The 10,608-nt window shown below is 65.0% G+C and overlaps 4 protein-coding genes across 4 annotated transcripts in view; 2 read left to right on the forward strand and 2 right to left on the reverse strand.

Annotated features, from left to right (window-relative positions):
• Nucleotides 1–28: 28 nt before the first annotated feature.
• EMIHUDRAFT_442928 (hypothetical protein) lies at nt 29–1,412 on the forward strand (the record flags this gene model as incomplete). Its single annotated transcript, XM_005781080.1, has 3 exons — nt 29–460; nt 662–724; nt 1,065–1,412. Coding segments are annotated over exons 1-3 (576 nt in total), but the record flags the coding sequence as incomplete, so codon positions are not given.
• Nucleotides 1,413–1,484: 72 nt separating this feature from the next.
• Nucleotides 1,485–3,034, forward strand: EMIHUDRAFT_442929 (hypothetical protein). Its single transcript, XM_005781081.1, has 6 exons — nt 1,485–1,511; nt 1,577–1,846; nt 2,084–2,128; nt 2,198–2,275; nt 2,346–2,423; nt 2,497–3,034. Exons 2-6 carry the CDS (start codon nt 1,590–1,592, stop codon nt 2,729–2,731), a joined length of 693 nt encoding a protein of 230 aa, XP_005781138.1. The 5' UTR covers nt 1,485–1,511; nt 1,577–1,589; the 3' UTR covers nt 2,732–3,034.
• Nucleotides 3,035–7,349: 4,315 nt separating this feature from the next.
• On the reverse strand, nt 7,350–8,683 carry EMIHUDRAFT_234676 (hypothetical protein; the record flags this gene model as incomplete). The annotated part of the gene is made up of 5 exons (XM_005781082.1): nt 7,350–7,583; nt 7,755–7,890; nt 8,041–8,108; nt 8,200–8,349; nt 8,513–8,683. 5 exons carry the CDS (start codon nt 8,681–8,683, stop codon nt 7,350–7,352), a joined length of 759 nt encoding a protein of 252 aa, XP_005781139.1.
• A 1,554-nt stretch (nt 8,684–10,237) lies between these two features.
• The window catches only part of EMIHUDRAFT_114102 (hypothetical protein), a gene marked incomplete at both ends in the record, with an annotated part of 1,721 nt that continues 1,350 nt past the window's right edge, over nt 10,238–10,608 (reverse strand). Inside the window, one exon of the mRNA XM_005781083.1 lies at nt 10,238–10,444. Within this exon, the coding sequence (XP_005781140.1) occupies nt 10,238–10,444 (207 nt within the window). The remainder of the gene's footprint in view (nt 10,445–10,608) is intronic.

Raw genomic sequence — 10,608 nt, forward strand, 5'->3', positions numbered from 1 at the left:
GGTGGTGGAGGAGGAGGTGCGGGAGGAGGAGGAGGGTGTGGGGAGGGAAGAGGCGGGCGGGGAAGGAGACACGCCGACTACGGCGGCCGGCGACCGCGAAGCAGCGGGCGCGGTGGCGGGTGTGGCGGGGCGAGGCGGCGACGGCGAGGTGGAGGGCGGCGGAGTGGTCGGGTGGGTGGTGCCACCGTCGCTTCCGCCCGCTCGCGCGGAGGCGGTTGCTCTTGCGGCGACGGCAGTGGCCACACTCGAGGCGCTCCCTCGAGCGCTCCTCAAGCCGGCTCTCATGTAATCGACATGGCAGGGAATCGTACGACAATGCTAGGCCGAGGTGCTCACGCAGTCTCCTCCGCTGCTGGCGGCGAGATACGCCGCGACCTTCGCGGCGGCGCCGTGCCGCGCCGCGCTCCCACCGCCAATGGCGCGGTTGTGCGGCCTCTGCAGCCGCGCGCTGCTGCTGCAGGCGCGTCTGTTGCGTACTGCATCATGTGTTACCACCCCGTTGTAGCATGCCACAGCCGCTCCTCCGCTGCGTGCGCAGCCGCTCGCTCCCTCCCGCTCAGTGCGAGGCGGGGGATGCCGCCCGCTGCGTCGCCGTCGACCCTCTGGGCGAGAGAGCAGGTGGGGCAAGCCGCCTCTCCGACCCCGCGCTTTGCTGCTGCAGGCGCGGCGCAAGCTGGACGCACACCGGAGCAGGCGGCTGCTGAGCTCGCTTCGCATTCTGCCGGTCGAGCACTCTGCTCGGGCTGCTCGCCCCGCGGTTCCCTCCTCTCCCACTGACTCGCGGGCTGTTCCATGCACCAGGTGCGTATGTGGCTTGCCACCAGCCCACTCTTTCCTTTGCACCTGATGCTACAGAGGGCTGGCAGCGCGCTGACACGGGGAGAGCCCATCGCACCCCGCGGCGGAAAGGAGAGCCCACCGAGCGGAAGAGAAGTAGCGGGCTGGCTGGCCACCCCTCTCCTGAGATCGTGTGCCATGCCCCGTGTGTGTGCTCCGCGAGTGTGCGTGCGCCCCGTCGTCCGTGCTAGGACGTGTCTAAGACGGACGGGCTGTCTATGAACTAGGTCGAGTCTCTGGTCAGCCTGCTCGCCTCGAGGAGCAGCGACCCGGCGCCGACCGCTTCCGCCTGCCTCCCCCTCTAGATGCGCGAGATGTGGCGTACTGCATCATGTTGCCACCCTTCGGAGCATGCCACGGTTCGTTGTGTTCGCGACATGCTTTGGACACACGGACGCCGTGCTCCCGACCGAGGCGTATTCCGCATCCTAGGCCTCCGCCTCATCCTCGAGATCACGCGAGATTACCCGAGATCAGCCGAGGGTACCCGAGAGTACCCGAAAGTAGGCCTCCGCCTGGTCCTCGCCCGCCCTCTTGGGGGGCGCTCTGTGCTACAGCGCATCGCCGCCACATCGCTCGCGCCCAAGGCGAGATCACATGAGATCACACGACACGAGATCACACGAGATCACACGAGATTGCCAGCCCACCTCGCTCGCCCCCAAGGCCGAGAGGCGGGACGCGGAGGCGCCTCCGTCACAAGTGCGCTGCGACGGCCACCCATTCCTTTTCCTCCTAGGCCAAGCGGCGCTATGTGGACGCGTGCTCCAAGCGGTTGCCGCCGCCCCTCCGCCGCGCCCTCGCCGCCGCCATCGCCAGCCAGGCCGCCGCCCGCTGGGAAGGCGGTCGCGCGCCCTTCGCTTCGGCCGAAGCCGCGGCGGAGCTGCTGCTGCTGCACGCCCGCGCAGTGGGGGAGGAGGCGGCGGCGTCGGAAGCCCTCGGCGGCCGAGGAGGCGGAGGCTGCCTGGCGGCTGCTCGCGCGGCGCTCGCGGCGTCGCACGAGCTCGAGGCACCGCACGGGAGAGCGGAGGGTGTAGCGGGGACGTGGGGCGGGGGCTGTAGCGTGAGCTGTAGCCGAGGTTGCGCCGCAAGTGCGTCGAGGCGTCGGCGCGTTGTGGCGAGAGCAGACGCCGCCAGCCCAGGACATGTCCAAGACACGTCCAAGACACGTCCAGGACACGTCCAGGACACGTCCAGGACACGTCCGGGACACGTCCAGGACACGTCCGGGACACGTCCCCGTCAGGCGGGTCGCTCATTCGTGGCCCTGCTCGGCGACGACTCTTTCGAGGTGCCCTTCCTGCTGCGCCGCTGTCCCCCACTCCTCTGCTCTTGATCGCGCAACAGCCGCCGTACCTAGGCGGCACTCTCCTCGCTGCTGCCGCTCTGCGCGGTGCCGCTGCTGCGCCTCGGCCTCTCGGGCGACGTGCCGCGGCTGGTGCCGCACGCGCCGCGGCCCGCCACCGAGTGTGGACAGCGTCTCTTCACAGCACGGAGTGTGAAAGCAGGTGTCGCACGCACTGCCGGCCACCGAGTCGCTCCTCCGCTTCGTGCGCAGCCGCTCGCTCCCCCCCGCTCAGCGCGAGGTGGAGGATGCCGCCCGCTGACGCCGAGGCGCAGCCGCCCCTCCGCGACACGTCCTGGACACGTCCGGGCTAGGCGGGGATGTCCCTGGCTCTGGACGACATCGCCGGCGCCGTCGTCGGCTACGTGCACCGTGTCGCCGCCGCGTCGGAGGCGCGCGGCGGTTCCGCTCGCGGATCTGGCCGCGAAAGCGGCGGCGGCGGCGGCGGCGGCGGCGGCGGCGGCGGCGGTGATGGAGGTGGCGGTGATGGAGGTGGCGGTGATGGAGGTGGCGGTGATGGCGGCGGTGGCGAGTTGCGGCGGTTGCTAGAGTGGGCGGCGGCGGCGTGGCGCAGCCTCCGCGTCGCCGTCGATCCTCTGGGCGAGAGAGCAGGTGGGGCAAGCAGCCTCTCCGACCACACCCGCCGCTCGCTCGCCGCCCTCGCCCTCGCCACGCGGCTCGATCCGAAGGTGCAAGGCCGGCTGAGTCCGGAGGTCGAGGCGCCGCTGCTGAGGCGGTTCGAGGAGCAGGTGTGCGCGGCGGCACCCGAGTAATATACTGTGAGGGTCCGGGCACGTGATTTGCAACTATTGTTCGAGTGTGAAGGGCGGCCTGTACAAAAGTAACATATTTACGGTGCCTTGGTCTGACGTGTATATCGCCATGCTGAAGCTTTATTCAAAAAACTTCGTAACTCCTTGGCGACGAGCCGCGGGCTTTTGCCATTGCGTGCCAGCCTCAGACAGCCGGGCCGCCCGAGAGTTTTACTGACGAGTTTCTCTCGCGGGGGCGGCCCGGCACAACCAACCCTGTGCTCAGCACAAAAAAAATTCTGGCGCAGCGGCCGGCGTGAGCCGCGCCAGCTGTCGACAGATGTCGACAGATTCGATGGATTTGATGGATCCCTTGATGGTCCGATGGGCGACGGGCGACCCCCCCAAAACCCCCACCAGGTCTCGAACCTGCCTCCACTCGCTCGAATCAGGCGCTCCGAACGGCTTTGCAAGCCCGGGCTTGCAAAATTGACGGCTAATGCTTCACTGCCTGATATAGTACAATTTTATTGCTTCAGCATCAACGCCACGCCACGTTCTAGGGACGCAGAGCGCGCACTGAGAGACCACTCACATCGTTGCGGGGCGGCAATGTGACTGGACTCGCCGTGCGCGCCCAGCTAACCCTAGCCACCAGCCTGCGCCATACCCAGGTACGGTCGCACCTGTCTCTCCACCTATCATCCCAACTCCTCGGGCGACCGCGCGGCTGCGCTACTCACAGGCAGTCTCCCTGCCTCAGCTGTTACAGGCACCACCCACCGACCAGTCTCGACGACGAGCCGCGGCAGGGCTCGCTGCGCCGCTGCACAGCTTTACGCCACAACACAACATATCAACCAACGTAACCTCCCCCTTAGTGACCCACCCTTGCGGGCTCAGTTGCCGCATTAGGAGCCTTCGCACCGCGAGTGGGCTCAGGTGGGATCCACGGAGAGAGAGGTTCCATACACAGCCGCACTCTACACACCTTACCCCCTCTACTCGGGCGGCATCGTGGTGAGACCCTGGGCAGTCAGAGAGGCTGACAGTAAGTGGCGGGCTGAGAACTCGGGCCTCTCCCGACCCGCCATCGCTGCCTAAGGGAGGATCCTATCGGCCACTAGACCATGACAGATCAGAGGCGCACACGCCCTGTCCCAGCTCCCCCACTCCTCACACTGGGTTTGCAGTGCGCGGCCTCGCCACCTCCCTACCAGGGCAAACCCCCTCTCTCCCCCTAGGTGCTGCACTTGACGTCCATAGAAGGCGCGCGGCAGAGGCGGGAGGGAGGCGGGGAGAATCTAGCTCGCTCTGGCAGGGAGGCAAGGGTGTGATAGAGTGTTTGGGTGAGAACAGGCGGAGTGTGTGTGCCTGTACGCGATTGAGAGAGCACTTGTGACAAGGCATGGTTAGGCGAGTGGCAGTCGCTAGTGCGGACTTGCTAAGTCGTGTGTGCTCCCTTTTGCTGGCTAAGACTGGAACAATTTTTGAAGCTTTATTCATTGGATCCCGCTCTTTGGGTGGCACGCAGATCGCCTCTAGGATCATTAGCTTGCGCGAGATGCACGGTGACATGGACCCCGCCCCTAGCCCCGCCCTGGCCCCGCCCTAGATGCCTCGTGAGCCGCGGTGCGCGCCTCGAGTGTAGTGGTGTGGGTAGGCTTCGAGCCAGATTTATTATGTTATGTTATGTGCCAGAAGCCATCCGCATAGCATTGATTGACCTTTTTAAGGCACGCCATGATGGTAGCTCTCTTTTCACTTTTGTGAGAAGCTGCCTTGGCTAGCATGGTCCGCGTATCTCCATACCGTTGGCTGCTCGTCAGTCTGTCTAGACAGCGCCTCTGGTACCATGGTACCCTGGTACCTGGTACTGGTGCTGGTACCATGGTACGGGTACTCGAGTACTGGTACAGTACTGGTACCAGGTACCTCCTGTATCGGGGTTATGGGGGGTTTACGAGGTGTGAACGTGAACAGAGTAGCCAGATCGCTGTCGATCGTTACGGCACGCATGGGGGGCCTCCCGGACGTATGATCCTAGCCCAATAAGTTCCACGGAGCAGATTTGGATTTTTCACAGAATTAATGCACTGCTCCCGCACGGTACTAATAGTCGTAGTTTTGGGGGCGGCGCCCCTCACGGCACCACACCGCCGCAGGACAGCCCGAGATTAGCCTAGCAGTGAGTGGGAATCGCCTGCCGGTCGGCTTGGCACGAGCCAAGCACTTGGGCGGCCGTCATCCGAGTCCGAGCGGCGCCTGAGGTGGGTGCCACGGCGTCCGCACGAAGGCGTGGCGGGGTGAGGAGCCAGGGGTGGTGAACGCCTCCCCGTCGGGCGCGCGGCGCGCCGGATGGTCCGCCGAGGCCGCCGCCGCCGCGGCGGCGGCGATGGGGGCGGCGGGGCCGACCCGGCCGGCGTTTGTCGGCTCCACCTACAGAAGAGCAGTCTCTGTGGGTCGACGATACTAACTCGGTAGTAACGCTGAGCGGTGCTGTGCGACGCCGCGTCGTGCGCGAGGCGACCTCCTGAGGCTACCTGAGCTGGCTATGGATGCCACCAGGACGCACGGCTAGCAGGAGCCAGTCCGGCATGCCCTGCTGTGGAGCAGAGCCTGCTGGCGCACCGGCGATACTAACTCAGCGCGCCGCGAGAGGCGAATCTGGGCGACTTTGGAGGCGCAGTTCTCGAGGTTGCCGTCGACGATTGATGTCGGGTAACTTGTCACTGCCGTCCGGGAAGGTCTTCTCTCAGCAGGCCGAGCGCCGTGGCATCGCGCTGCTCGCAGCGCTGTCGCGGCGCCGAGAACCCCCAAAACTCGCGAGACCTCGATACTAACAAAGACTACGATACTGGAGGTATCCTTGAGTCGTCTGATGTGTATAGGTGTGTACAAGAAACTATTTCTGAACGCCTAGACGCCATTCCTTGAGGCTTGGTTATGTGAGTGGGGTGGACCCACAGATCATGCAGGAGCAATAGGGAAGAAATCCGCAGGTACGTTTTGGAGCTATGAAGGGTTAAAGTTGGAGTTCCGAGCAGCTCCTCGGGGCCGGTCGGGGAGGCACTCTCGGGGAGGCTTCTAGCGCGCCAATCACTCAGCTAGCAGCTCCTAGAAGGCCGAGGTGTAACTCATATGATTTCAGATATATATGAGTTACTTCACTTTGGCTTAAACCGGCTGTGCCCGAGCTTGACGGTGCGCCACGCTGCCACCACCGTTGCTACGTTGGCCGCTCGGGCCTCACCTCACTCTCTCCGGCCCCTTCTCTTGGGTCTTTGTCACCTAGGTCCTCCCCTGTGCACAGCTCAGAAGATATCTTGGGTCCCTCTTCCTAGCCCCTTATACACACTTCTTAGCTTTAAGGAGCCGCATACACAAGACAGCCTGACTACGACAACAAAGTGGCCGTTTCACGGAGCACCGTGTTGCCTTCGGTGGCAGCGGTGGCAGGGTGGTGTGGCGCAATAACAACCTCGACCCGCGAGCCCTTGCTTGGCATGCTAGCAGGGGCATGTCCTGCTTGACCAGGAAGGCCAGTCTCTCCACCTCTAGAGCCTGGGGCGGCGAGATTCAGCGAGACTGCTGCGATTTCCCGGCTCGCGACCCGTCTGCTGTGCGAGCAAAGGCGCACTTCGGGCGCCGTGGGGGGCGCAAAAGCGCGTTTCACGCTGCACATCTGACTAGAGAGTTGTAGTCCCGGGTCCGCACTACAACCCCAGAGTCGGAGATTTGGTGTCAGTCGCTTGTCCGCGCCCTCCAGGGCGCGCGGACTTCTGGGACTTGCATGGCGGCTCGGTCGCGCCCCGTGAGCTGTGCGAGCAAAGGCGCACTTCGGGCGCCGTGGAGGGCGCAACAGCGCGTTTCACGCCGCACATCCGACTAGAGAGTTGTAGTCCGGGGTCCGCACTACAACCCCAGAGTCGGACATTTGGTGTCAGTCGCTTGTCCGCGCCCTCCACGGCGCGCGGCGTGCGAATACAAAATCGGCCCGACTTAGCCATTCTGAGCACCGTGTTGCCTTCGGTGGCAGCGGTGGCAGGGTGGTGTGGCGCGAGAACAACCTCAACCCGCGGGCCCTTACTTGACATACCAGTAGGGGCATGTCCTGCCTGACCAGGAAGGCAGCCGCATACACAAGACAGCCTGACTACGATAAACTCTCACAGCTCCCGGGCACACTCTCACAGCCTACTAGGTACGTCGGCGCCCGGCCGGCGGGGAAGAGTCGCCGCCATCCCGGCCACGCTTGCTCCTTCGGACAGTGCGGCTCTTTTTTGCCCCATCCCTTGGCAGCTGCGCCTCTGGGGCCGCCTCAGCCTCGGCAGCAGGCTCACGGGGCCGCTTTGGGGGCTTGGCGTTGGCCGTGGGCTTGGCGGCGGGCTTGGCGGCAGGCTTGGCGGGGGGCTTTAGTTGCCGTGCTCCTGCAGCCACTCGGCACATTGACGCCGAATGCTGGCGGGCGTCGCCGCTCCAAAGAGCCACCCAGCGTCTTGCTGCTCGCAGTACGCGAAGGAATTGAAGAGGCACGAACCGTCTGGGGTCTGGGCCACGAGAGTACCGCGCCGAACGACAGCCTCCACGTCTGGGGAGAGGTTGCGCCTTGGGCCTTGCAACTGCGCGTCCGGATGCTTCCCGCGAGGCTTCGGGAAGTGTGGGCAGTCTATGGTCCGATGACGTTCGCCGCACCTGTCGCAGCAGGCCATGAGGCGAGACTCTCGAGCACCTTGGCACTCGCGCGAGAGCTCGACTTTTGACACGCGTGAAAAAGAATTCTACCTGCGTCTCGACACTGGAGCGCCGGCCCGCGACACCATCACCCGACGAGCGCCGGCCGCTAGTGATAGCCGCGCCACGCACGCGACGCGGCGGCGTTTCCTCAGGTACGTGAGTGTTGGTGGCGCTGTCGGTGGCAGCGCCACCGCAGGCATGGCACGGTGCGCTTGCCGCCTGGACGCGACGCCACGGCCGTGCGCGCGATGACGAGCGCCTGCGGCGCATCGCCGCCACGATCACGGCACACCGTGAAGTGACACGCGACGTGGCGTTTCCTCACGGCACGTGAGTGTGCGGTGGTGGCGCTGTCGGTGGCAGCGCCACCGCAGGCATGGCACGGTGCGCTTGCCGCCTGGACGCGGCGCCACGGCCATGCGCGCGATGACGAGCGCCTGCGGCGCATCGCCGCCACGATCGTGACGCACCGTGGAGTGAGGTCGGGAGAGAGCAGGGAGTGTGTAGTGAGAGGCGCAATGGGCCCACCGAGAGGCGCCGCACCGCGTGCTTCAATGGGACGTCCACGAGCGAGGCAACGGCGAGCCAACGGCACCGTCCGCCGCAGAGCGCCAGCGCGGCGCGCCGAAGCAGCGAGAAGCCGCGCGCCGCCGCCCAGCGGCGCCTCGCAACAGCACACTCCGCACCGAGCAGTCGTCGAGGCTCTGCCGGGTGAAGTCACAGCCTGTTTGCATCGCCGACGCGTGGCTCAGACGCGTGCGGCGACGCTGCTGGGTCCCTCCGTGTGCCTGGGAGTGCGTGGACCGGCAGCTAAGGCTGTGGCGGATGGCTCGCCGGCGACTCGCTCGACGCTCGCAGCACTCGGCGGCGAGGAGGCGGCGCAGCCGAGTCGCGTCGCGAGCCACCGCTCGGGCCTGCTGGCAGCCTGCTGCGGACCCTGTGGCACCCGCCGGCCACGAGTGGAGCCGGGAGGAGGCCACGGGGGCGCTGCAAAGGCGGCGGCGGCGGCCATCCTGCGGCGTGTCGCGCCAGACGAGTGGGGGGTATACTATTAGTATACTTAGTACATGTACGGGTTTCGCACGCCCGCTGCGCGCCTCGAGCTCTCGCGCTCGACGCGCACTGTCGCTCTGGACCCGCGCCTCATGGCCCTGCGCAGCGGCTACTGCGCCACCACGCGGAGCGGCGACGCCGGCGACTGCAGCTCAGCGTCCGGCAAGGGCTCGAAAGCGCTGCACAAGCTGCTGGAGCCGAAGCTCGCGAGGCTGCCGGCGATGGCGATGCTCGCGTGCTACCGGTTCTGCAGCGCGTGCAGCGCGTGCGCCTACGTCTCCGTCTCGACCAAGCACGACGACTGCAGCTGGTTTGCGGAGTCACGCTGCGAGCTGGCGCACCTGCACCAGCAGCCAAACAGCTTTGTCACGCTCGCGATGCGCGATACGCCGCCGAACGCGACTCTTGCCACGTTCGAGGCTATGCGGGAGCAGAGCCCTGCCCTCAGCGCCACCCCTATGCAGAATTCCTCCTGGAAGAGCAGTTGGAGTAAAGCGTTGGAATGCAGACACAATTGGCCAACGGGAGTCAAGCCCACAGTTGACCTCACAGGAGGCACATGCATGTGCAAGTATGCAACGTGGGCGGATCATGCAGCACCGACCCTGGCGGAGCCTTGCAAGCGTGGCCTCGCTGTCATCGCTACGTTCAATCCATCGCCAGTACTTCTGACCACGATCGGCGCTGTCCAATGGTTCTATCCAGACTTTGATGTGCTTGTCGTGGACAACAACTCCACCCAGCAACACTCATTGTCATTGTTGAAATTCGCAGGAAGAATGGTGAAAGTCGTGCGATCGACCGGCCAATACGAGCTTGGAGCGTATTCGTTCGCCTTGCAACACTTAGGTAGGCTGGTGAACACTTACTCCGCGCTAATGTTCATGCAGGATACCACGGTGCCATGCGGACGCATGGTTCCGGGCTTGTGTAGTATGGGTCTAGGTGACGCCTACGCGCTACGCTGTTTGCACACCAGGTGGGGTGTCGGCGGGCAACTCGACCGCTTGGCACACGTCTACGACAGACAAGACGGCTTTTCGGGGTTTCCACCTCCGACCGGACACGTCATCTGGCCCTGCGCTGAGGCTGCTGCGCACGCATACCGCCAGGGTGCTCACCACGCAGATGCCAGAGACGCGCCGACCGCGGCTGCCTCGACTGCACACGTGTCCACAGACCTCTCCGGCTGACCACTCGGAGATCGGCAGGGCGCGAATTCGCATTTCGGTTCTTCCTCAGAGACAGAAGGCCCACTCGGCATCACTGCTTGCGTTTCTCTAGAGCCGTACGCTTCATCTGAATGAACGTGTTTTATCTGATGCGCTCATGAGTCATGTCCTGTGCAGTCAGCACACGTGAGTCGTGACGCGTGAGTCGTGAGACGTGACTCAGCTCTGAGGGCCAGCGCGTGAGGGCGCTGGGCGGGTGGCTGCCACTCTCGTTTCACGTTTCCAAAAAACGACAACAAAAGCCTCGTTATCATTTATCAACCGAGTGCGCCAACGCGTTCTCAGTCAGACGCGTGTAAAGCCGCGGCGCCGACCGACGCGGGCGTCTTGCTCTCGCCACCGGCCACGTCGAACTTGTCGCGCGGGATGAGGTCCCACGTGCCGTACGCGTACGTGACGACGCCGATGAGGTTGGTCCACGTCGCGTACGTCGTCGGCCCGGTCGCGCACACGTACTCGACGGCGAGCTCGACCGCGTGGTTGTCGACCTAAGGTGAGGTAGGGTAAGGCAAGCTTCTCCACACACACGAGGTGGCGGGGCAAGGGCCAGGCGATACTCGCGTCTCCACGTCTAACGACAGGAGCCCCACGGCATTCAAAGTGCAAGGCCCAGTGCGCGTGGGTGAGCCGGTGTGTGTGCGTGGGAGGGGGG

This window comes from Emiliania huxleyi (assembly GCF_000372725.1).
Source record: "Emiliania huxleyi CCMP1516 chromosome Unknown EMIHUscaffold_207, whole genome shotgun sequence".
In the NCBI taxonomy this organism is placed as follows: domain Eukaryota; phylum Haptophyta; order Isochrysidales; family Noelaerhabdaceae; genus Emiliania; species Emiliania huxleyi.